At 37.2% G+C, this 25125-nt stretch overlaps 1 protein-coding gene across 16 annotated transcripts in view; it reads right to left on the bottom strand.

The window, feature by feature from the left end:
* Positions 1-25125, bottom strand: part of LOC133645320 (uncharacterized) — a 391642-nt gene that overhangs the window by 224112 nt on the left and 142405 nt on the right. For 9 of the 16 annotated variants that reach the window (XR_009824992.1, XR_009824988.1, XR_009824991.1 and 6 more), the window contains 2 exons: positions 23160-23284; positions 20140-20263 (listed from right to left, as the gene is read on the bottom strand). Coding sequence is in view for 4 of the 16 variants with exons in the window: in XM_062040209.1 (XP_061896193.1) it covers positions 20140-20263; positions 20335-20431; positions 23160-23190 (252 nt within the window). In the remaining 12 variants the exon portion in view is untranslated. The other 7 variants (XM_062040207.1, XM_062040205.1, XR_009824986.1 and 4 more) reach the window with 6 other exon arrangements.

Below are 25125 nucleotides of genomic sequence, written 5' to 3'. Positions count from 1 at the left end.
CGTTTTAAGACATCTCCTACAACTACAGCACCAGAATTGTGCTGCTGAAGCAAGTCAGTTTTTTGAATTTTTACGACAGGGTCCCCCCTTACGACATTTTAGCAAAAAATGTTTTTCGTAAAAAATGCATTTTCTTACATTTTCTTACATTTACGGGTTTAGTCGGGACTCCTGATGACGTTTTGAGACATCTCCTACAACTACAGCACCAGAATTGTACTGCTGAAGCAAGTCGGTTTTTTGGCATTTTTACGACAGGGTCCCCCCTTACGACATTTTAGCAAAAAATGTTTTTCTTAAAAAATGCATTTTCTTACATTTTCTTACATTTACGGGTTTAGTCGGGACTCCTGATGACGTTTTGAGACATCTCCTACAACTACAGCACCAGAATTGTGCTGCTGAAGCAAGTCTGTTTTTTGAAAAATTTTTTGTAAAAAAAAAGTTTTCCCAAAAAAAGCATTTTATGCCATTTTTAGGTTTTGTAGGGACTCCTGATGACATTTTGAGACATCTCCTACAACTATAGCACCAGAATTGTACTGCTGAAGCAAGTCAGTTTTTTGGCATTTTTACGACAGGGTCCCCCCTTACGACATTTTAGCAAAAAATGTTTTTCTTAAAAAATGCATTTTCTTACATTTTCTTACATTTACGGGTTTAGTCGGGACTCCTGATGACGTTTTGAGACATCTCCTACAACTACAGCACCAGAATTGTGCTGCTGAAGCAAGTCAGTTTTTTGGAATTTTTACGACAGGGTCCCCCCTTACGACATTTTAGCAAAAAATGTTTTTCGTAAAAAATGCATTTTCTTACATTTTCTTACATTTACGGGTTTAGTCGGGACTCCTGATGACGTTTTGAGACATCTCCTACAACTACAGCACCAGAATTGTACTGCTGAAGCAAGTCGGTTTTTTGGCATTTTTACGACAGGGTCCCCCCTTACGACATTTTAGCAAAAAATGTTTTTCTTAAAAAATGCATTTTCTTACATTTTCTTACATTTACGGGTTTAGTCGGGACTCCTGATGACGTTTTGAGACATCTCCTACAACTACAGCACCAGAATTGTGCTGCTGAAGCAAGTCTGTTTTTTGAAAATTTTTTTGTAAAAAAAAAGTTTTCCCAAAAAAAGCATTTTATGCCATTTTTAGGTTTTGTAGGGACTCCTGATGACATTTTGAGACATCTCCTACAACTATAGCACCAGAATTGTACTGCTGAAGCAAGTCAGTTTTTTGGCATTTTTACGACAGGGTCCCCCCTTACGACATTTTAGCAAAAAATGTTTTTCTTAAAAAATGCATTTTCTTACATTTTCTTACATTTACGGGTTTAGTCGGGACTCCTGATGACGTTTTGAGACATCTCCTACAACTACAGCACCAGAATTGTGCTGCTGAAGCAAGTCCGTTTTTTAGAAATTTTTTTTGTAAAAAAAAAGTTTTCCCAAAAAAAGCATTTTATGCCATTTTTAGGTTTTGTAGGGACTCCTGATGACGTTTTGAGACATCTCCTACAACTATAGCACCAGAATTGTACTGCTGAAGCAAGTCAGTTTTTTGGCATTTTTACGACAGGGTCCCCCCTTACGACATTTTAGCAAAAAATGTTTTTCTTAAAAAATGCATTTTCTTACATTTTCTTACATTTACGGGTTTAGTCGGGACTCCTGATGACGTTTTGAGACATCTCCTACAACTACAGCACCAGAATTGTGCTGCTGAAGAAAGTCCGTTTTTTAGAATTTTTTTTTGTAAAAAAAAAGTTTTCCCAAAAAAAGCATTTTATGCCATTTTTAGGTTTTGTAGGGACTACTGATGACGTTTTGAGACATCTCCTACAAATACAGCACCAGAATTGTGCTGCTGAAGCAAGTCAGTTTTTTGGAATTTTTACGACAGGGTCCCCCCTTACGACATTTTAGCAAAAAATGTTTTTCTTAAAAAATGCATTTTCTTACATTTTCTTACATTTACGGGTTTAGTCGGGACTCCTGATGACGTTTTGAGACATCTCCTACAACTACAGCACCAGAATTGTGCTGCTGAAGCAAGTCTGTTTTTTGAATTTTTTTTTGTAAAAAAAAAAGTTTTCCCAAAAAAAGCATTTTATGCCATTTTTAGGTTTTGTAGGGACTCCTGATGACGTTTTAAGACATCTCCTACAACTACAGCACCAGAATTGTGCTGCTGAAGCAAGTCAGTTTTTTGGAATTTTTACGACATTTTAGCAAAAAATGTTTTTCGTAAAAAATGCATTTTCTTACATTTTCTTACATTTACGGGTTTAGTCGGGACTCCTGATGACGTTTTGAGACATCTCCTACAACTACAGCACCAGAATTGTACTGCTGAAGCAAGTCGGTTTTTTGGCATTTTTACGACAGGGTCCCCCCTTACGACATTTTAGCAAAAAATGTTTTTCTTAAAAAATGCATTTTCTTACATTTTCTTACATTTACGGGTTTAGTCGGGACTCCTGATGACGTTTTGAGACATCTCCTACAACTACAGCACCAGAATTGTGCTGCTGAAGCAAGTCTATTTTTTGAAATTTTTTTTGTAAAAAAAAAGTTTTCCCAAAAAAAGCATTTTATGCCATTTTTAGGTTTTGTAGGGACTCCTGATGACGTTTTGAGACATCTCCTACAACTATAGCACCAGAATTGTACTGCTGAAGCAAGTCAGTTTTTTGGCATTTTTACGACAGGGTCCCCCCTTACGACATTTTAGCAAAAAATGTTTTTCTTAAAAAATGCATTTTCTTACATTTTCTTACATTTACGGGTTTAGTCGGGACTCCTGATGACGTTTTGAGACATCTCCTACAACTACAGCACCAGAATTGTGCTGCTGAAGAAAGTCCGTTTTTTGGATTTTTTTTTTGTAAAAAAAAAGTTTTCCCAAAAAAAGCATTTTATGCCATTTTTAGGTTTTGTAGGGACTCCTGATGACGTTTTGAGACATCTCCTACAACTACAGCACCAGAATTGTACTGCTGAAGCAAGTCAGTTTTTTGGCATTTTTACGACAGGGTCCCCCCTTACGACATTTTAGCAAAAAATGTTTTTCTTAAAAAATGCATTTTCTTACATTTTCTTACATTTACGGGTTTAGTCGGGACTCCTGATGACGTTTTGAGACATCTCCTACAACTACAGCACCAGAATTGTGCTGCTGAAGAAAGTCCGTTTTTTAGAATTTTTTTTTGTAAAAAAAAAGTTTTCCCAAAAAAAGCATTTTATGCCATTTTTAGGTTTTGTAGGGACTACTGATGACGTTTTGAGACATCTCCTACAAATACAGCACCAGAATTGTGCTGCTGAAGCAAGTCCGTTTTTTGGAATTTTTACGACAGGGTCCCCCCTTACGACATTTTAGCAAAAAATGTTTTTCTTAAAAAATGCATTTTCTTACATTTTCTTACATTTACGGGTTTAGTCGGGACTCCTGATGACGTTTTGAGACATCTCCTACAACTACAGCACCAGAATTGTGCTGCTGAAGAAAGTCCGTTTTTTGGAATTTTTTTTTGTAAAAAAAAAGTTTTCCCAAAAAAAGCATTTTATGCCATTTTTAGGTTTTGTAGGGACTCCTGATGACGTTTTGAGACATCTCCTACAACTACAGCACCAGAATTGTGCTGCTGAAGCAAGTCAGTTTTTTGGAATTTTTACGACAGGGTCCCCCCTTACGACATTTTAGCAAAAAATGTTTTTCGTAAAAAATGCATTTTCTTACATTTTCTTACATTTACGGGTTTAGTCGGGACTCCTGATGACGTTTTGAGACATCTCCTACAACTACAGCACCAGAATTGTGCTGCTGAAGCAAGTCCGTTTTTTGGAATTTTTTTTTGTAAAAAAAAAGTTTTCCCAAAAAAAGCATTTTATGCCATTTTTAGGTTTTGTAGGGACTCCTGATGACGTTTTGAGACATCTCCTACAACTACAGCACCAAAATTGTACTGCTGAAGCAAGTCAGTTTTTTGGCATTTTTACGACAGGGTCCCCCCTTACGACATTTTAGCAAAAAATGTTTTTCGTAAAAAATGCATTTTCTTACATTTTCGGGTTTAGTCGGGACTCCTGATGACGTTTTGAGACATCTCCTACAACTACAGCACCAGAATTGTGCTGCTGAAGCAAGTCTGTTTTTTGAATTTTTTTTTGTAAAAAAAAAGTTTACCAAAAAAAGCATTTTATGCCATTTTTAGGTTTTGTAGGGACTCCTGATGACGTTTTGAGACATCTACTACAACTACAGCACCAGAATTGTACTGCTGAAGCAAGTCCGTTTTTTGGCATTTTTACGACAGGGTCCCCCCTTACGACATTTTAGCAAAAAAAATTTTTCTTAAAAAATGCATTTTCTTACATTTTCTTACATTTACGGGTTTAGTCGGGACTCCTGATGACGTTTTGAGACATCTCCTACAACTACAGCACCAGAATTGTGCTGCTGAAGCAAGTCCGTTTTTTAGAATTTTTTTTTGTAAAAAAAAAGTTTTCCCAAAAAAGCATTTTATGCCATTTTTAGGTTTTGTAGGGACTCCTGATGACGTTTTGAGACATCTCCTACAACTACAGCACCAGAATTGTACTGCTGAAGCAAGTCCGTTTTTTGGCATTTTTACGACAGGGTCCCCCCCTTACGACATTTTAGCAAAAAATGTTTTTCTTAAAAAATGCATTTTCTTACATTTTCTTACATTTACGGGTTTAGTCGGGACTCCTGATGACGTTTTGAGACATCTCCTACAACTACAGCACCAGAATTGTGCTGCTGAAGCAAGTCTGTTTTTTGAATTTTTTTTTGTAAAAAAAAAGTTTTCCCAAAAAAAGCATTTTATGCCATTTTTAGGTTTTGTAGGGACTCCTGATGACGTTTTAAGACATCTCCTACAACTACAGCACCAGAATTGTGCTGCTGAAGCAAGTCAGTTTTTTGGAATTTTTACGACAGGGTCCCCCCTTACGACATTTTAGCAAAAAATGTTTTTCGTAAAAAATGCATTTTCTTACATTTTCTTACATTTACGGGTTTAGTCGGGACTCCTGATGACGTTTTGAGACATCTCCTACAACTACAGCACCAGAATTGTACTGCTGAAGCAAGTCGGTTTTTTGGCATTTTTACGACAGGGTCCCCCCTTACGACATTTTAGCAAAAAATGTTTTTCTTAAAAAATGCATTTTCTTACATTTTCTTACATTTACGGGTTTAGTCGGGACTCCTGATGACGTTTTGAGACATCTCCTACAACTACAGCACCAGAATTGTGCTGCTGAAGCAAGTCTGTTTTTTGAAATTTTTTTTGTAAAAAAAAAGTTTTCCCAAAAAAAGCATTTTATGCCATTTTTAGGTTTTGTAGGGACTCCTGATGACGTTTTGAGACATCTCCTACAACTATACTACCAGAATTGTACTGCTGAAGCAAGTCAGTTTTTTGGCATTTTTACGACAGGGTCCCCCCTTACGACATTTTAGCAAAAAATGTTTTTCTTAAAAAATGCATTTTCTTACATTTTCTTACATTTACGGGTTTAGTCGGGACTCCTGATGACGTTTTGAGACATCTCCTACAACTACAGCACCAGAATTGTGCTGCTGAAGCAAGTCCGTTTTTTAGAATTTTTTTTTGTAAAAAAAAAGTTTTCCCAAAAAAGCATTTTATGCCATTTTTAGGTTTTGTAGGGACTCCTGATGACGTTTTGAGACATCTCCTACAACTACAGCACCAGAATTGTACTGCTGAAGCAAGTCCGTTTTTTGGCATTTTTACGACAGGGTCCCCCCCTTACGACATTTTAGCAAAAAATGTTTTTCTTAAAAAATGCATTTTCTTACATTTTGTTACATTTACGGGTTTAGTCGGGACTCCTGATGACGTTTTGAGACATCTCCTACAACTACAGCACCAGAATTGTGCTGCTGAAGAAAGTCCGTTTTTTGGATTTTTTTTTTGTAAAAAAAAAGTTTTCCCAAAAAAAGCATTTTATGCCATTTTTAGGTTTTGTAGGGACTCCTGATGACGTTTTGAGACATCTCCTACAACTACAGCACCAGAATTGTACTGCTGAAGCAAGTCAGTTTTTTGGCATTTTTACGACAGGGTCCCCCCTTACGACATTTTAGCAAAAAATGTTTTTCTTAAAAAATGCATTTTCTTACATTTTCTTACATTTACGGGTTTAGTCGGGACTCCTGATGACGTTTTGAGACATCTCCTACAACTACAGCACCAGAATTGTGCTGCTGAAGAAAGTCCGTTTTTTAGAATTTTTTTTTGTAAAAAAAAAGTTTTCCCAAAAAAAGCATTTTATGCCATTTTTAGGTTTTGTAGGGACTACTGATGACGTTTTGAGACATCTCCTACAAATACAGCACCAGAATTGTGCTGCTGAAGCAAGTCAGTTTTTTGGAATTTTTACGACAGGGTCCCCCCTTACGACATTTTAGCAAAAAATGTTTTTCTTAAAAAATGCATTTTCTTACATTTTCTTACATTTACGGGTTTAGTCGGGACTCCTGATGACGTTTTGAGACATCTCCTACAACTACAGCACCAGAATTGTGCTGCTGAAGCAAGTCCGTTTTTTGGAATTTTTTTTTTGTAAAAAAAAAGTTTTCCCAAAAAAAGCATTTTATGCCATTTTTAGGTTTTGTAGGGACTCCTGATGACGTTTTGAGACATCTCCTACAACTACAGCACCAAAATTGTACTGCTGAAGCAAGTCAGTTTTTTGGCATTTTTACGACAGGGTCCCCCCTTACGACATTTTAGCAAAAAATGTTTTTCGTAAAAAATGCATTTTCTTACATTTTCGGGTTTAGTCGGGACTCCTGATGACGTTTTGAGACATCTCCTACAACTACAGCACCAGAATTGTGCTGCTGAAGCAAGTCTGTTTTTTGAATTTTTTTTTGTAAAAAAAAAGTTTACCAAAAAAAGCATTTTATGCCATTTTTAGGTTTTGTAGGGACTCCTGATGACGTTTTGAGACATCTACTACAACTACAGCACCAGAATTGTACTGCTGAAGCAAGTCCGTTTTTTGGCATTTTTACGACAGGGTCCCCCCTTACGACATTTTAGCAAAAAAAATTTTTCTTAAAAAATGCATTTTCTTACATTTTCTTACATTTACGGGTTTAGTCGGGACTCCTGATGACGTTTTGAGACATCTCCTACAACTACAGCACCAGAATTGTGCTGCTGAAGAAAGTCCGTTTTTTGGAATTTTTTTTTGTAAAAAAAAAGTTTTCCCAAAAAAAGCATTTTATGCCATTTTTAGGTTTTGTAGGGACTCCTGATGACGTTTTGAGACATCTCCTACAACTACAGCACCAGAATTGTACTGCTGAAGCAAGTCAGTTTTTTGGCATTTTTACGACAGGGTCCCCCCTTACGACATTTTAGCAAAAAATGTTTTTCTTAAAAAATGCATTTTCTTACATTTTCTTACATTTACGGGTTTAGTCGGGACTCCTGATGACGTTTTGAGACATCTCCTACAACTACAGCACCAGAATTGTGCTGCTGAAGAAAGTCCGTTCTTTAGAATTTTTTTTTGTAAAAAAAAAGTTTTCCCAAAAAAAGCATTTTATGCCATTTTTAGGTTTTGTAGGGACTACTGATGACGTTTTGAGACATCTCCTACAAATACAGCACCAGAATTGTGCTGCTGAAGCAAGTCAGTTTTTTGGAATTTTTACGACAGGGTCCCCCCTTACGACATTTTAGCAAAAAATGTTTTTCTTAAAAAATGCATTTTCTTACATTTTCTTACATTTACGGGTTTAGTCGGGACTCCTGATGACGTTTTGAGACATCTCCTACAACTACAGCACCAGAATTGTGCTGCTGAAGAAAGTCCGTTTTTTAGAATTTTTTTTTGTAAAAAAAAAGTTTTCCCAAAAAAAGCATTTTATGCCATTTTTAGGTTTTGTAGGGACTACTGATGACGTTTTGAGACATCTCCTACAAATACAGCACCAGAATTGTGCTGCTGAAGCAAGTCAGTTTTTTGGAATTTTTACGACAGGGTCCCCCCTTACGACATTTTAGCAAAAAATGTTTTTCTTAAAAAATGCATTTTCTTACATTTTCTTACATTTACGGGTTTAGTCGGGACTCCTGATGACGTTTTGAGACATCTCCTACAACTACAGCACCAGAATTGTGCTGCTGAAGCAAGTCTGTTTTTTGAATTTTTTTTTGTAAAAAAAAAGTTTTCCCAAAAAAAGCATTTTATGCCATTTTTAGGTTTTGTAGGGACTCCTGATGACGTTTTAAGACATCTCCTACAACTACAGCACCAGAATTGTGCTGCTGAAGCAAGTCAGTTTTTTGGAATTTTTACGACAGGGTCCCCCCTTACGACATTTTAGCAAAAAATGTTTTTCGTAAAAAATGCATTTTCTTACATTTTCTTACATTTACGGGTTTAGTCGGGACTCCTGATGACGTTTTGAGACATCTCCTACAACTACAGCACCAGAATTGTACTGCTGAAGCAAGTCGGTTTTTTGGCATTTTTACGACAGGGTCCCCCCTTACGACATTTTAGCAAAAAAATTTTTTCTTAAAAAATGCATTTTCTTACATTTTCTTACATTTACGGGTTTAGTCGGGACTCCTGATGACGTTTTGAGACATCTCCTACAACTACAGCACCAGAATTGTGCTGCTGAAGCAAGTCTGTTTTTTGAATTTTTTTTTGTAAAAAAAAAGTTTTCCCAAAAAAAGCATTTTATGCCATTTTTAGGTTTTGTAGGGACTCCTGATGACGTTTTGAGACATCTCCTACAACTACAGCACCAGAATTGTACTGCTGAAGCAAGTCAGTTTTTTGGCATTTTTACGACAGGGTCCCCCCTTACGACATTTTAGCAAAAAATGTTTTTCTTAAAAAATGCATTTTCTTACATTTTCTTACATTTACGGGTTTAGTCGGGACTCCTGATGACGTTTTGAGACATCTCCTACAACTACAGCACCAGAATTGTGCTGCTGAAGAAAGTCCGTTTTTTAGAATTTTTTTTTGTAAAAAAAAAGTTTTCCCAAAAAAAGCATTTTATGCCATTTTTAGGTTTTGTAGGGACTACTGATGACGTTTTGAGACATCTCCTACAAATACAGCACCAGAATTGTGCTGCTGAAGCAAGTCAGTTTTTTGGAATTTTTACGACAGGGTCCCCCCTTACGACATTTTAGCAAAAAATGTTTTTCTTAAAAAATGCATTTTCTTACATTTTCTTACATTTACGGGTTTAGTCGGGACTCCTGATGACGTTTTGAGACATCTCCTACAACTACAGCACCAGAATTGTGCTGCTGAAGCAAGTCTGTTTTTTGAATTTTTTTTTGTAAAAAAAAAGTTTTCCCAAAAAAAGCATTTTATGCCATTTTTAGGTTTTGTAGGGACTCCTGATGACGTTTTAAGACATCTCCTACAACTACAGCACCAGAATTGTGCTGCTGAAGCAAGTCAGTTTTTTGGAATTTTTACGACAGGGTCCCCCCTTACGACATTTTAGCAAAAAATGTTTTTCGTAAAAAATGCATTTTCTTACATTTTCTTACATTTACGGGTTTAGTCGGGACTCCTGATGACGTTTTGAGACATCTCCTACAACTACAGCACCAGAATTGTACTGCTGAAGCAAGTCGGTTTTTTGGCATTTTTACGACAGGGTCCCCCCTTACGACATTTTAGCAAAAAATGTTTTTCTTAAAAAATGCATTTTCTTACATTTTCTTACATTTACGGGTTTAGTCGGGACTCCTGATGACGTTTTGAGACATCTCCTACAACTACAGCACCAGAATTGTGCTGCTGAAGCAAGTCTGTTTTTTGAAATTTTTTTTGTAAAAAAAAGTTTTCCCAAAAAAAGCATTTTATGCCATTTTTAGGTTTTGTAGGGACTCCTGATGACGTTTTGAGACATCTCCTACAACTATAGCACCAGAATTGTACTGCTGAAGCAAGTCAGTTTTTTGGCATTTTTACGACAGGGTCCCCCCTTACGACATTTTAGCAAAAAATGTTTTTCTTAAAAAATGCATTTTCTTACATTTTCTTACATTTACGGGTTTAGTCGGGACTCCTGATGACGTTTTGAGACATCTCCTACAACTACAGCACCAGAATTGTGCTGCTGAAGCAAGTCCGTTTTTTAGAATTTTTTTTTGTAAAAAAAAAGTTTTCCCAAAAAAAGCATTTTATGCCATTTTTAGGTTTTGTAGGGACTCCTGATGACGTTTTGAGACATCTCCTACAACTATAGCACCAGAATTGTACTGCTGAAGCAAGTCAGTTTTTTGGCATTTTTACGACAGGGTCCCCCCTTACGACATTTTAGCAAAAAATGTTTTTCTTAAAAAATGCATTTTCTTACATTTTCTTACATTTACGGGTTTAGTCGGGACTCCTGATGACGTTTTGAGACATCTCCTACAACTACAGCACCAGAATTGTGCTGCTGAAAAAGTCCGTTTTTTAGAATTTTTTTTTGTAAAAAAAAAGTTTTCCCAAAAAAAGCATTTTATGCCATTTTTAGGTTTTGTAGGGACTACTGATGACGTTTTGAGACATCTCCTACAAATACAGCACCAGAATTGTGCTGCTGAAGCAAGTCAGTTTTTTGGAATTTTTACGACAGGGTCCCCCCTTACGACATTTTAGCAAAAAATGTTTTTCTTAAAAAATGCATTTTCTTACATTTTCTTACATTTACGGGTTTAGTCGGGACTCCTGATGACGTTTTGAGACATCTCCTACAACTACAGCACCAGAATTGTGCTGCTGAAGCAAGTCTGTTTTTTGAATTTTTTTTTGTAAAAAAAAAGTTTTCCCAAAAAAAGCATTTTATGCCATTTTTAGGTTTTGTAGGGACTCCTGATGACGTTTTAAGACATCTCCTACAACTACAGCACCAGAATTGTGCTGCTGAAGCAAGTCAGTTTTTTGGAATTTTTACGACAGGGTCCCCCCTTACGACATTTTAGCAAAAAATGTTTTTCGTAAAAAATGCATTTTCTTACATTTTCTTACATTTACGGGTTTAGTCGGGACTCCTGATGACGTTTTGAGACATCTCCTACAACTACAGCACCAGAATTGTGCTGCTGAAGAAAGTCCGTTTTTTAGAATTTTTTTTTGTAAAAAAAAAGTTTTCCCAAAAAAAGCATTTTATGCCATTTTTAGGTTTTATAGGGACTCCTGATGACGTTTTGAGACATCTCCTACAACTACAGCACCAGAATTGTACTGCTGAAGCAAGTCAGTTTTTTGGCATTTTTACGACAGGGTCCCCCCTTACGACATTTTAGCAAAAAATGTTTTTCTTAAAAAATGCATTTTCTTACATTTTCTTACATTTACGGGTTTAGTCGGGACTCCTGATGACGTTTTGAGACATCTCCTACAACTACAGCACCAGAATTGTGCTGCTGAAGAAAGTCCGTTTTTTAGAATTTTTTTTTGTAAAAAAAAAGTTTTCCCAAAAAAAGCATTTTATGCCATTTTTAGGTTTTGTAGGGACTCCTGATGACGTTTTGAGACATCTCCTACAACTACAGCACCAGAATTGTACTGCTGAAGCAAGTCGGTTTTTTGGCATTTTTACGACAGGGTCCCCCCTTACGACATTTTAGCAAAAAATGTTTTTCTTAAAAAATGCATTTTCTTACATTTTCTTACATTTACGGGTTTAGTCGGGACTCCTGATGACGTTTTGAGACATCTCCTACAACTACAGCACCAGAATTGTGCTGCTGAAGCAAGTCTGTTTTTTGAAAAATTTTTTGTAAAAAAAAAGTTTTCCCAAAAAAAGCATTTTATGCCATTTTTAGGTTTTGTAGGGACTCCTGATGACGTTTTGAGACATCTCCTACAACTATAGCACCAGAATTGTACTGCTGAAGCAAGTCAGTTTTTTGGCATTTTTACGACAGGGTCCCCCCTTACGACATTTTAGCAAAAAATGTTTTTCTTAAAAAATGCATTTTCTTACATTTTCTTACATTTACGGGTTTAGTCGGGACTCCTGATGACGTTTTGAGACATCTCCTACAACTATAGCACCAGAATTGTGCTGCTGAAGCAAGTCCGTTTTTTAGAATTTTTTTTTGTAAAAAAAAAGTTTTCCCAAAAAAAGCATTTTATGCCATTTTTAGGTTTTGTAGGGACTCCTGATGACGTTTTGAGACATCTCCTACAACTACAGCACCAGAATTGTACTGCTGAAGCAAGTCCGTTTTTTGGCATTTTTACGACAGGGTCCCCCCCTTACGACATTTTAGCAAAAAATGTTTTTCTTAAAAAATGCATTTTCTTACATTTTCTTACATTTACGGGTTTAGTCGGGACTCCTGATGACGTTTTGAGACATCTCCTACAACTACAGCACCAGAATTGTGCTGCTGAAGCAAGTCTGTTTTTTGAATTTTTTTTTGTAAAAAAAAAGTTTTCCCAAAAAAAGCATTTTATGCCATTTTTAGGTTTTGTAGGGACTCCTGATGACGTTTTGAGACATCTCCTACAACTACAGCACCAGAATTGTGCTGCTGAAGCAAGTCCGTTTTTTGGAATTTTTACGACATTTTAGCAAAAAATGTTTGTCTTAAAAAAATGCATTTTCTTACATTTTCTTACATTTACGGGTTTAGTCGGGACTCCTGATGACGTTTTGAGACATCTCCTACAACTACAGCACCAGAATTGTGCTGCTGAAGCGAGTCCGTTTTTTGGAATTTTTACGACAGGGTCCCCCCTTACGACATTTTAGCAAAAAATGTTTTTCTTAAAAAATGCATTTTCTTACATTTTCTTACATTTACGGGTTTAGTCGGGACTCATGATGACGTTTTGAGACATCTCCTGCAACTACAGCACCAGAATTGTGCTGCTGAAGCAAGTCCGTTTTTTGGAATTTTTTTTTGTAAAAAAAAAGTTTTCCCAAAAAAAGCATTTCATGCCATTTTTAGGTTTTGTAGGGACTCCTGATGACGTTTTAAGACATCTCCTACAACTACAGCACCAGAATTGTGCTGCTGAAGCAAGTCAGTTTTTTGGAATTTTTACGACAGGGTCCCCCCTTACGACATTTTAGCAAAAAATGTTTTTCGTAAAAAATGCATTTTCTTACATTTTCTTACATTTACGGGTTTAGTCGGGACTCCTGATGACGTTTTGAGACATCTCCTACAACTACAGCACCAGAATTGTGCTGCTGAAGCAAGTCTGTTTCTTGAATTTTTTATTGTAAAAAAAAAGTTTTCCCAAAAAAAGCATTTTATGCCATTTTTAGGTTTTGTAGGGACTCCTGATGACGTTTTGAGACATCTCCTACAACTACAGCACCAGAATTGTGCTGCTGAAGCAAGTCTGTTTTTTGAATTTTTTTTTGTAAAAAAAAAGTTTTCCCAAAAAAAGCATTTTATGCCATTTTTAGGTTTTGTAGGGACTCCTGATGACGTTTTGAGACATCTCCTACAACTACAGCACCAGAATTGTGCTGCTGAAGCAAGTCCGTTTTTTGGAATTTTTACGACATTTTAGCAAAAAATGTTTGTCTTAAAAAAATGCATTTTCTTACATTTTCTTACATTTACGGGTTTAGTCGGGACTCCTGATGACGTTTTGAGACATCTCCTACAACTACAGCACCAGAATTGTGCTGCTGAAGCGAGTCCGTTTTTTGGAATTTTTACGACAGGGTCCCCCCTTACGACATTTTAGCAAAAAATGTTTTTCGTAAAAAATGCATTTTCTTACATTTTCTTACATTTACGGGTTTAGTCGGGACTCCTGATGACGTTTTGAGACATCTCCTACAACTACAGCACCAGAATTGTACTGCTGAAGCAAGTCGGTTTTTTGGCATTTTTACGACAGGCCCCTTACGACATTTTAGCAAAAAATGTTTTTCTTAAAAAATGCATTTTCTTACATTTTCTTACATTTACGGGTTTAGTCGGGACTCATGATGACGTTTTGAGACATCTCCTGCAACTACAGCACCAGAATTGTGCTGCTGAAGCAAGTCCGTTTTTTGGAATTTTTTTTTGTAAAAAAAAAGTTTTCCCAAAAAAAGCATTTTATGCCATTTTTAGGTTTTGTAGGGACTCCTGATGACGTTTTAAGACATCTCCTACAACTACAGCACCAGAATTGTGCTGCTGAAGCAAGTCAGTTTTTTGGAATTTTTACGACAGGGTCCCCCCTTACGACATTTTAGCAAAAAATGTTTTTCGTAAAAAATGCATTTTCTTACATTTTCTTACATTTACGGGTTTAGTCGGGACTCCTGATGACGTTTTGAGACATCTCCTACAACTACAGCACCAGAATTGTGCTGCTGAAGCAAGTCCGTTTTTTTGAATTTTTTTTACGACATTTTGCAAAATATTTTTTTTCCGTAAAATATGCATTTTCTTCTAATTTCTTCCATTTTCGGGTTTAGTCGGGACTCCTGATGACGTTTTGAGACATCTCCTACAACTACAGCACCAGAATTGTGCTGCTGAAGCAAGTCCGTTTTTTGGAATTTTTACGACAGGGTCCCCCCTTACGACATTTTAGCAAAAAATGTTTTTCTTAAAAAATGCATTTTCTTACATTTTCTTACATTTCGGGTTTAGTCGGGACTCCTGATGACGTTTTGAGACATCTCCTACAACTACAGCACCAGAATTGTGCTGCTGAAGCAAGTCTGTTTTTTGAATTTTTTTTTGTAAAAAAAAAGTTTTCCCAAAAAAAGCATTTTATGCCATTTTTAGGTTTTGTAGGGACTCCTGATGACGTTTTGAGACATCTCCTACAACTACAGCACCAGAATTGTGCTGCTGAAGCAAGTCCGTTTTTTGGAATTTTTACGACATTTTAGCAAAAAATGTTTGTCTTAAAAAAATGCATTTTCTTACATTTTCTTACATTTACGGGTTTAGTCGGGACTCCTGATGACGTTTTGAGACATCTCCTACAACTACAGCACCAGAATTGTACTGCTGAAGCAAGTCCGTTTTTTGGAATTTTTACGACAGGGTCCCCCCTTACGACATTTTAGCAAAAAATGTTTTTCTTAAAAAATGCATTTTCTTACATTTTCTTACATTTACGGGTTTAGTCGGGACTCCTGATGACGTTTTGAGACATCTCCTACAACTACAGCACCAGAATTGTGCTGCTGAAGCGAGTCCGTTTTTTGGAATTTTTACGACAGGGTCCCCCCTTACGACATTTTAGCAAAAAATATTTTTCGTAAAAAATGCATTTTCTTACATTTTCTTACATTTACGGGTTTAGTCGGGATTACTGATGACGTTTTGAGACATCTCCTACAACTACAGCACCAGAATTGTGCTGCTGAAGCAAGTCCGTTTTTTTGAATTTTTTTTACGACATTTTGCAAAATATTTTTTTTCCGTAAAATATGCATTTTCTTCTAATTTCTTCCATTTTCGGGTTTAGTCGGGACTCCTGATGACGTTTTGAGACATCTCCTACAACTACAGCACCAGAATTGTGCTGCTGAAGCAAGTCCGTTTTTTGGAATTTTTACGACAGGGTCCCCCCTTACGACATTTTAGCAAAAAATGTTTTGCGTAAAAAATGCATTTTCTTACATTTACGGGTTTAGTCGGGACTCCTGATGAAGTTTTGAGACATCTCCTACAACTACAGCACCAGAATTGTGCTGCTGAAGGAAGTCTGTTTTTTGAATTTTTTTTTGTGAAAAAAAGTTTTCCAAAAAAAAGCATTTCATGCCATTTTTAGGTTTTGTAGGGACTCCTGATGACGTTTTGAGACATCTCCTACAACTACAGCACCAGAATTGTGCTGCTGAAGCAAGTCCGTTTTTTGGAATTTTTACGACATTTTAGCAAAAAATGTTTTGCGTAAAAAATGCATTTTCTTACATTTACGGGTTTAGTCGCGACTCCTGATGACGTTTTGAGACATCTCCTACAACTACAGCACCAGAATTGTACTGCTGAAGCAAGTCGGTTTTTTGGCATTTTTACGACAGGGTCCCCCCTTACGACATTTTAGCAAAAAATGTTTTTCTTAAAAAATGCATTTCCTTACATTTTTTTACATTTACGGGTTTAGTCGGGACTCCTGATGACGTTTTGAGACATCTCCTACAACTACAGCACCAGAATTGTGCTGCTGAAGCAAGTCCGTTTTTTTGAATGTTTTTTTACGACATTTTGCAAAATATTTTTTTTCCGTAAAATATGCATTTTCTTCTAATTTCTTCCATTTTCGGGTTTAGTCGGGACTCCTGATGACGTTTTGAGACATCTCCTACAACTACAGCACCAGAATTGTGCTGCTGAAGCAAGTCCGTTTATTGGAATATTTACGACAGGGTCCCCCCTTACGACATTTTAGCAAAAAATGTTTTTCTTAAAAAATGCATTTTCTTACATTTACGGGTTTAGTCGGGACTCCTGATGACGTTTTGAGACATCTCCTACAACTACAGCACCAGAATTGTGCTGCTGAAGCAAGTCTGTTTTTTGAAAATTTTTTTGTAAAAAAAAAGTTTTCCCAAAAAAAGAATTTTATGCCATTTTTAGGTTTTGTAGGGACTCCTGATGACGTTTTGAGACATCTACTACAACTACAGCACCAGAATTGTACTGCTGAAGCAAGTCCGTTTTTTGGCATTTTTAGCAAAAAATGTTTTTCTTAAAAATGCATTTTCTTACATTTTCTTACATTTACGGGTTTAGTCGGGACTCCTGATGACGTTTTGAGACATCTCCTACAACTACAGCACCAGAATTGTGCTGCTGAAGCAAGTCTGTTTTTTGAAATTTTTTTTGTAAAAAAAAAGTTTTCACAAAAAAAGCATTTTATGCCATTTTTAGGTTTTGTAGGGACTCCTGATGACGTTTTAAGACATCTCCTTCAACTACAGCACCAGAATTGTGCTGCTGAAGCAAGTCAGTTTTTTGGAATTTTTACGACAGGGTCCCCCCTTACGACATTTTAGCAAAAAATGTTTTTCGTAAAAAATGCATTTTCTTACATTTACGGGTTTAGTCGGGACTCCTGATGACGTTTTGAGACATCTCCTACAACTACAGCACCAGAATTGTGCTGCTGAAGCAAGTCTGTTTCTTGAATTTTTTTTTGTAAAAAAAAAGTTTTCCCAAAAAAAGCATTTTATGCCATTTTTAGGTTTTGTAGGGACTCCTGATGACGTTTTGAGACATCTACTACAACTACAGCACCAGAATTGTACTGCTGAAGCAAGTCCGTTTTTTGGCATTTTTACGACAGGGTCCCCCCTTACGACATTTTAGCAAAAAATGTTTTTCTTAAAAAATGCATTTTCTTACATTTTCTTACATTTACGGGTTTAGTCGGGACTCCTGATGACGTTTTGAGACATCTCCTACAACTACAGCACCAGAATTGTACTGCTGAAGCAAGTCCGTTTTTTGGCATTTTTACGACAGGGTCCCCCCTTACGACATTTTAGCAAAAAATGTTTTTCTTAAAAAATGCATTTTCTTACATTTTCTTACATTTACGGGTTTAGTCGGGACTCCTGATGACGTTTTGAGACATCTCCTACAACTACAGCACCAGAATTGTGCTGCTGAAGCAAGTCTGTTTTTTGAATTTTTTTTTGTAAAAAAAAAGTTTTCCCAAAAAAAGCATTTTATGCCATTTTTAGGTTTTGTAGGGACTCCTGATGACGTTTTGAGACATCTCCTACAACTACAGCACCAGAATTGTGCTGCTGAAGCAAGTCCGTTTTTTGGAATTTTTACGACATTTTAGCAAAAAATGTTTGTCTTAAAAAAATGCATTTTCTTACATTTTCTTACATTTACGGGTTTAGTCGGGACTCCTGATGACGTTTTGAGACATCTCCTACAACTACAGCACCAGAATTGTACTGCTGAAGCAAGTCCGTTTTTTGGCATTTTTACGACAGGGTCCCCCCTTACGACATTTTAGCAAAAAATGTTTTTCTTAAAAAATGCATTTTCTTACATTTTCTTACATTTACGGGTTTAGTCGGGACTCCTGATGACGTTTTGAGACATCTCCTACAACTACAGCACCAGAATTGTGCTGCTGAAGCGAGTCCGTTTTTTGGAATTTTTACGACAGGGTCCCCCCTTACGACATTTTAGCAAAAAATGTTTTTCGTAAAATATGCATTTTCTTAATTGTGCTGCTGAAGCAAGTCGTTTTTTTTTAATTTTTTTTACGACATTTTAGCAAAAAAATTTTTTTTTTCGTAAAATATACATTTTCTTACATTTACGGGTTTAGTCAGGACTCCTGATGACGTTTTGAGACATCTCCTACAACTACAGCACCAGAATTGTGCTGCTGAAGCAAGTCCGTTTTTTGGAATTTTTTTTTGCGAAAAAAAGGTTTCCCAAAAAAAGCATTTTCTGCCAATTTCGGGATTTGTCGGGACTCCTGATGACCTTTTTTAGACATCTCCTACAACTACAGCACCAGAATTGTGCTGCTGAAGCAAGTCCGTTTTTTGGAATTTTTTGTAAGGGTCCCCCCTTACGACATTTTAGCAAAACATTTTTTTTTTTGTAATTTAGTGTTAAAAAGGTAATAATGTACTGTACTGTACATATTAATTTGCCACCGCCATCATCACCACCGTGCACCTACATTATGCGAGGGTGCTCTCGGTCCATTTGAACTTTTAATAGGATCCAAAGTGCACGACCTTTGACTGAACATCACACTGTGAAATTGGATTGTGGACTTTTTTTATGTTATTATCAAATCACACAGCATGTGAGAGTTAGCAGGCACACTTCCACTTTTCCCACTGCTCTATATCTAAGGGTGACCAGATCCCAATTCAGCAGGGGCCTCGTGTTATGTTGTGCTTATGCACAAAAACCTGGCGTACGTCCTTTTTTCCATGGTAAAGATGAAAGGTATCGAGACCGAACTTGACGTTGAATTGTGCGCTGTTTCACTCCAGGTTCGTTCTTCACATACTCACATTTGCTTTGCCGACATTTCAACAATGTAAAATAGATCGCGGCGAGGACACACAATGCACTTTTTGGCCAATGCGTTTACCGTAATTTCCGGACTATAAGGCGCATTTAAAATCCTTTTTTATTTCTCAGTGCGCCTTACACAGTTGCGCCTAATGTAATGAACAAGTTTGGTTGAGCTTACCCACCTCGAGGCTATTTTATTTGGTATATGGTGTAATTATAAGTGTGAGCAGTAGATGGCAGTCAAACATAAGAGATACATGTAGCCTGCACTATGATGGGTTTTAAGTAAACAACAGCAACATTTTAAATGTTCCGTTGAAAATATAGAACATTAGACACGGCGCTCAAAAATCTATCAAAATGTTTTAGCACGACTTTGGTCAGCTATGAAGCCGCACCGCTTGAAGGATTGTCGGCGCATTAAACATACGACTATTATTATGGTGTGTGTATAAGGTAAGACATTATCTGGCGTTTTGTTTCGCAATATTATGCAACTTTTCTTAACTTCTGGTACCTGCTGATCTGTATTTGGGATCTGCATGAGTCCTGAAAAATTGTGTGTCCGCCTTTGTAGTTAATAAGCTTCTTCTTTTTCTCTATCTTCTTGTTATGTGACATTCATCCTCCGCTGTTGCCATTTCTAATATAAAGTAGTGTCAAGTTCTCACTTATATCTGTCAGTAAACTTGCCATGAAAGCGCTAAAACATACCGGTGTAGTGAGTTTACATTATTCACCCAAGGAAGTTTAGTTATTAGAGAGCTCCGATTGAACGGTTTTTCACGGGACACATTTCCGGTGTGGTTGTTTCCGGATGAGGAGATGCTGCTCCATTATTGATTTGATTTGATTTCGTGTAGACCGCAATATGACTCAAGTAAACAACACCAACATTGTATATGCTCCCTTGAAAATATAGAACATTACACACGGCGCTCAAAAATCTATCAAAATGTTTTAGTAGGACTTTGGTCAGCTATGAAACTGCACCGCTTGATGGATTGTACTGTGCTTCAACATAGGAGTATTATTATGGTGTGTGTATAAGGTAAGACATATTTTCTGGTGTTTTGTTTCGCAATATTATGCAAAAGAAACTTTTCTTACCTTCTGGTACCTGAAAATTTGTGCAGGTCCGCCTTTGTAGTCCGTGCCGACACCGTAGTCGATAAGCTTCTTCTTTTTCTCCACCTTCTTGTTATGGGACATCCATCCTCTGCTGTTGCCATTTCTAATAAAAAGCAGTGTAAAGTTATGACTTATTTCAGTCAGTAAACTCGCCATGAAAGCCCTAAAACATACCGGTGTAGTGAGTTACCATTATTCACCCAAGGAACTTTAGTTATTAGAGTTCTGGTCGGACGGTTTTTCACGGGACACATTTCTGGTGTTGTTGTTTCTGGATGAGGAGATGCTGCTCCGTTATTGATTGAAGTAAAGTCTGAATGTCATTAAAACAGTTAGCTCCATCTTTTGACACTTCACAACAAAGATGACGGGGAGAAGACGCTGCCGAAGGTGAGCCACGTAAATAAGACCGCCCACAAAACGGCGCACCCGGAAGCGGCTTGAAGATGATGTGTAAAACATCATCTATGCAACATTTTGAGCAAAGAACCACCATTACATGTTATGTAGACCCCAAGGAAGTCTTTTACATTTAGAAAAAAATATATATATTATGACTCCTTTAATGCGCCTTATAATCCGGTGCGCCTTATATATGAAAAAAAGATCAAAAATAGACCATTCATCGGCAGTGCTCCTTATATTCCGGTGTGCCCTATGGTCCGGAAAATACGGTAATGCTTTATATCAATATTTGTGAGGATGTTTACCAATTTATCTAGGCCAGAGGTGTCAAACTCATTTTAGATCGGGGGCCACATTGAGAAAAATCTACTCCCAAGTGGGCCGGACTGTTAAAATCACGGCACGATAACTTAAAAATAAAGACAACTTCAGATTGTTTTCTTTGTTTAAAAATAGAATTTCTCAAAAATAAACAAATCGTGTTGTTTTTTTTACACTTACATGTTGCAGTTAATAGTGTTCTACCTTTAATTGTCGTTATTTATACTTTCTGAATAAATGACGTGATAATGTTCATCAGTCAACTCATTGGTGTTCATTTTCAATCTAACAAGATAAAAAAAAAAATATCAAAATCAAATTACAGGATGTTATTTATGTAGTTTGCTAATTTTCTTCGACTGTTGCACTAACATCATGTGTTTTATTTTTTTTGTACATACTGTATGTCGCATCATCTACACAGATACAAAGAATTGCCATTGCCACATCTAGTGGACACATTTAAAACAGCAGTTTCTTTCATAGAAAAATTTCAGCTCATTTGTATACTTAGCAAATTCATCCGGATAGAACCTGTTCACGGGCCTGATCCGTTTCATCTCAGCGATCGTATTTGTCACGTTTCATGTGTCAGGTAAAGCGCAATGAATGACTCCGCTTCCTTGTGTAAGAGTGAGCTTTTATAAGTGTGCCATGACAGCAGACTCTCTAATCGGTGATTAAAACAGCTGAAAAAAAATCAAGTCTTCCAGAGATGGGCACAGTCTACACTACCTGCTGTCTGAGGCGAGTGCACAGCATCCTGCGTGACCAACAACACCCTGCTCCTCACCTGCGGCCCTCAGGTAGAAGGAACAGGTCTATACGTGCCAGGACAACTTGCCAACAGCTCGTCTGTATCCTCAGGCAGTGACCCTCTCTCACATCCCACCCATGAACTGCAACGTCTAATTATCACTTCTATTGATCTGCCCTTTATACTGTACACTGCATCCGGAAAGTATTCACAGCGCTTCATTTTTTGCCACATTTTGCTATGTTACCGCCTTATTCTAAAATGGTATCAATTCATTTTCGTCCTCAAAACTCTGCGTTTCTGGGTGTTGTTGATAAATGCAACAACACCCAGAAACGCCGCTGGCTTCGCTCGGCCCGAGCTCATCTAAGATGGACTGATTGGTTGGAATCTGCGCTTTTGCATGATATACTAGTTACTACGGTAATCTTCTCAGAAAGCACGTAGTTTCAAAGTTGTATTTGTGTTGGTACTGCATCAAAAAGCGACATCAGTGTGTAAAGGATATCACCACATGGACTCAGGAACACTTCAGAAAACCACTGTCAGTAACTACAGTTGGTCGCTACATCTGTAAGTGCAAGTTAAAACTCTACAATGCAAAGCGAATGCCATTTATCAACAACACCCAGAAACGCCGCCGGCTTCGCTCGGCCCGAGCTCATCTAAGATGTACTGATGCAAACTGGAAAAGTGTTCTGTGGTCTGACAAGTCCACATTTCAAATTGTTTTTGGAAACTGTGGACGTCGTGTCCTCCGGTCCAAAGAGGAAAAGAACCATCCGGATTGTTCTAGGCGCAAAGTTGAAAACCCAGCGTCTGTAATTGTATGGAAAACTTGTTTTGTTTTGTTTTTAATGTATGTTTTTATTGTTTTGTTTTTTAATGTATTATATTCTGTTTTTATATGTTTAAATGGATCTTAAGGTCTGCAATAAAGATTGATGATATGGGGGTGTATTAGTGGGTAACTTACACGTTTGTGAAGGCACCATTAATGCTGAAAGGTACATACAGGTTTTGGAGCAACAAAAGTTGCCATCCAAGCGACGTCTTTTTCATGGCCGCCCCTGCTTATTTCAGTAAGATATCGCCGAGCCACATTCTGCACGTGTTACAACAGCGTGGCTTCGTAGTAAAAGAGTGCGGGTACTAGACTGGCCTGCCTGTAGTACGAACTGTGCTCTGTAAATAAACTCGCCTTGCCGACCGTTTTCTGTCGTGGACAACGACAATTTCAATAAACTACAAGTTAAAAAAAAGGCATGAACATTTCCCTCTTTTGGGTATTGAAAAAATGTATGGAACGGCGCCGCTCAAGTACCGATCCATACCAGACTGTGAATTTTGTGCATCGTTCGTGGCACCCTTTGTGTTTACGCGTTTCATGGGTCAGGATTGCACCACCTAACGCATTTTTGATACATGGTTACTATGCAGTGTGTGTGTTATTCACTATGACAATGACAATAAATGCATTGAACTGAATAAAAATCATGTTAGAGTAAATGAATACTTCTCTGATTTGAGGGCGAAGGCTTGTTCATGTGTCCTGTGATGAACTGGCGGCCAGTCTAGGGTGTAGGCCGGGGGTCAGCAACCCGCGTCTCTTTAGCACCGCCCTCGTGGCTCCCTGGACCTCTTTCAGAGATGTGTGAAAATGGAAAAAGATGAAGAACATTTTTATTGGAATATATTTTCTGTAGGAGAACAAACATGACACAAACCTTCCTAATTGTTAGAAGTCCCACTGTTTATGTTAAACATGCTTCACTGATGAGAGTATTTAGCAAGCACTGTTTTGTCCTACTAATTTCAGCGATCCTTGAACTCATTGTTGTTTGTTTACATGTACAACTTTCTCCGACGCTGCCACAGAAAGACGTGTTTTATGCCACTTCTTCTTTGTCTCATTTTGTCCACCAAACGTTCTACGCTGTGCGCGAATGCACAAAAGGTGAGCTTTGTTGATGTTATTGACTTGTTGGAGTGCTAATCAGGCATATTTGGTCAGAGCATGACTGCAAGCTAATCAATGCTAACATGCTATTTAAGCTAGCTGTATGTACATATTGCATCATTATGACTCGTTTGTAGGAATATTTGAGCTCATTTAATTTCCTTTACTTATGTCCTCTGTGCATTTCATTTATATTTGCATGTCTCATGACACATTATCTGTACGTAATATTGGCTGCATTTCTGACAGTTGTTTGTGCGCCATGTTGTTCCAGACCACAGCAAACGTTACCCAGCTTGTAAAGATTGTAATAAATCCATTAGAAGAAGACAGCCTGCCTTTTCCTTTAACTTGGACACACACATTTATACCTTTGACCCTTATGAGCCAGTCATTTCCAGAAGTTATCTCATCATGTGAGAAGCCTCCATTTAAATAACATATTATTATTTGATCTTAATAGATTAAAAATGAACACCAATGAGTTGACTGATGAACATTATCACATCATTTAATCAGAAAGTATACATATCGACAAATAAAGGTAGAATACTATTAACCGCAACATGTAAGTGTAAAAAAAAAAACAACAACATTATGATTTGTACATTTTCAGAATGTGCTTGCTCTATTTTTAACAAAGAAAAAAACAAACAATCTGAAGTTGTCTTTATTTTTAAGTTATCGTGCCTTGATTTTACCAGTCCGGCCCACTTGGGAGTAGATTTTTGTCCATGTGGCCCCCGATCTAAAATGAGTTTGACACCTCTACATTAGAACTTACGAATAATGGATTGGTAGGTTCATCGTAGCCAGCCTTGTGTATTATTCTAATGACCCTTTTTTCAAGTTGAATTATTGAGCCTGTGTTTGTTCTATAAACATTTCCCCAAAGTTCAACACAGTATGTTAGATATGGAAAAATAAAAGAATAATATAACTACAGCTGCAGCTATCGAATATTTTAGTAATCGAGTATTCTATCGAATATCCCGATCGATTAATCGAATAAATCATAATTTTGTTTAATTATACACGTTAAGATGTGCCCTCAATTATTGTGGTTGGCCTAATCGTCTTATTTCCTAAACGCCTGTTTTCATTATTGAAGGCTGACACGCACAGCTAAAAATGTGTATGTGCTAATAAAAACAGGTGCGCTCACAGCCCTATGTGCTGTGTGGTGTGACCGCATAAACAAAGTTCTTGTCTCTCGTGCGTTTTTGATGATTATCATACGGTGCCGTTTAAACGTTTTCTAAACTCGAGCGTACTTAAAAGAGCGGTGTCGTGCAGTGCAAGGGGGGGATGATCTGTGACGTAAACACGCTGTGCAACACCTAAACAGTCTGTGCGAAACGTGAGCTTTGACTACTGTTTAGTGAACCAGGCAAAATGCCGTAAAAAAAAATATGTACGACACCTCGAGGCAGCAACAATTCCTCTAATGTATTTTGTAATCGAATTACTCAAGGAATCATGTGCAGATATTTCTTATTCAGCATGTGTCTTACTTTATATA

Source organism: Entelurus aequoreus, unplaced genomic scaffold, assembly GCF_033978785.1.
Source record: "Entelurus aequoreus isolate RoL-2023_Sb unplaced genomic scaffold, RoL_Eaeq_v1.1 HiC_scaffold_39, whole genome shotgun sequence".
In the NCBI taxonomy this organism is placed as follows: domain Eukaryota; kingdom Metazoa; phylum Chordata; class Actinopteri; order Syngnathiformes; family Syngnathidae; genus Entelurus; species Entelurus aequoreus.
Note: the sequence above shows the minus strand (reverse complement) of the source record. Positions and strands in the feature narration are given on the sequence as shown.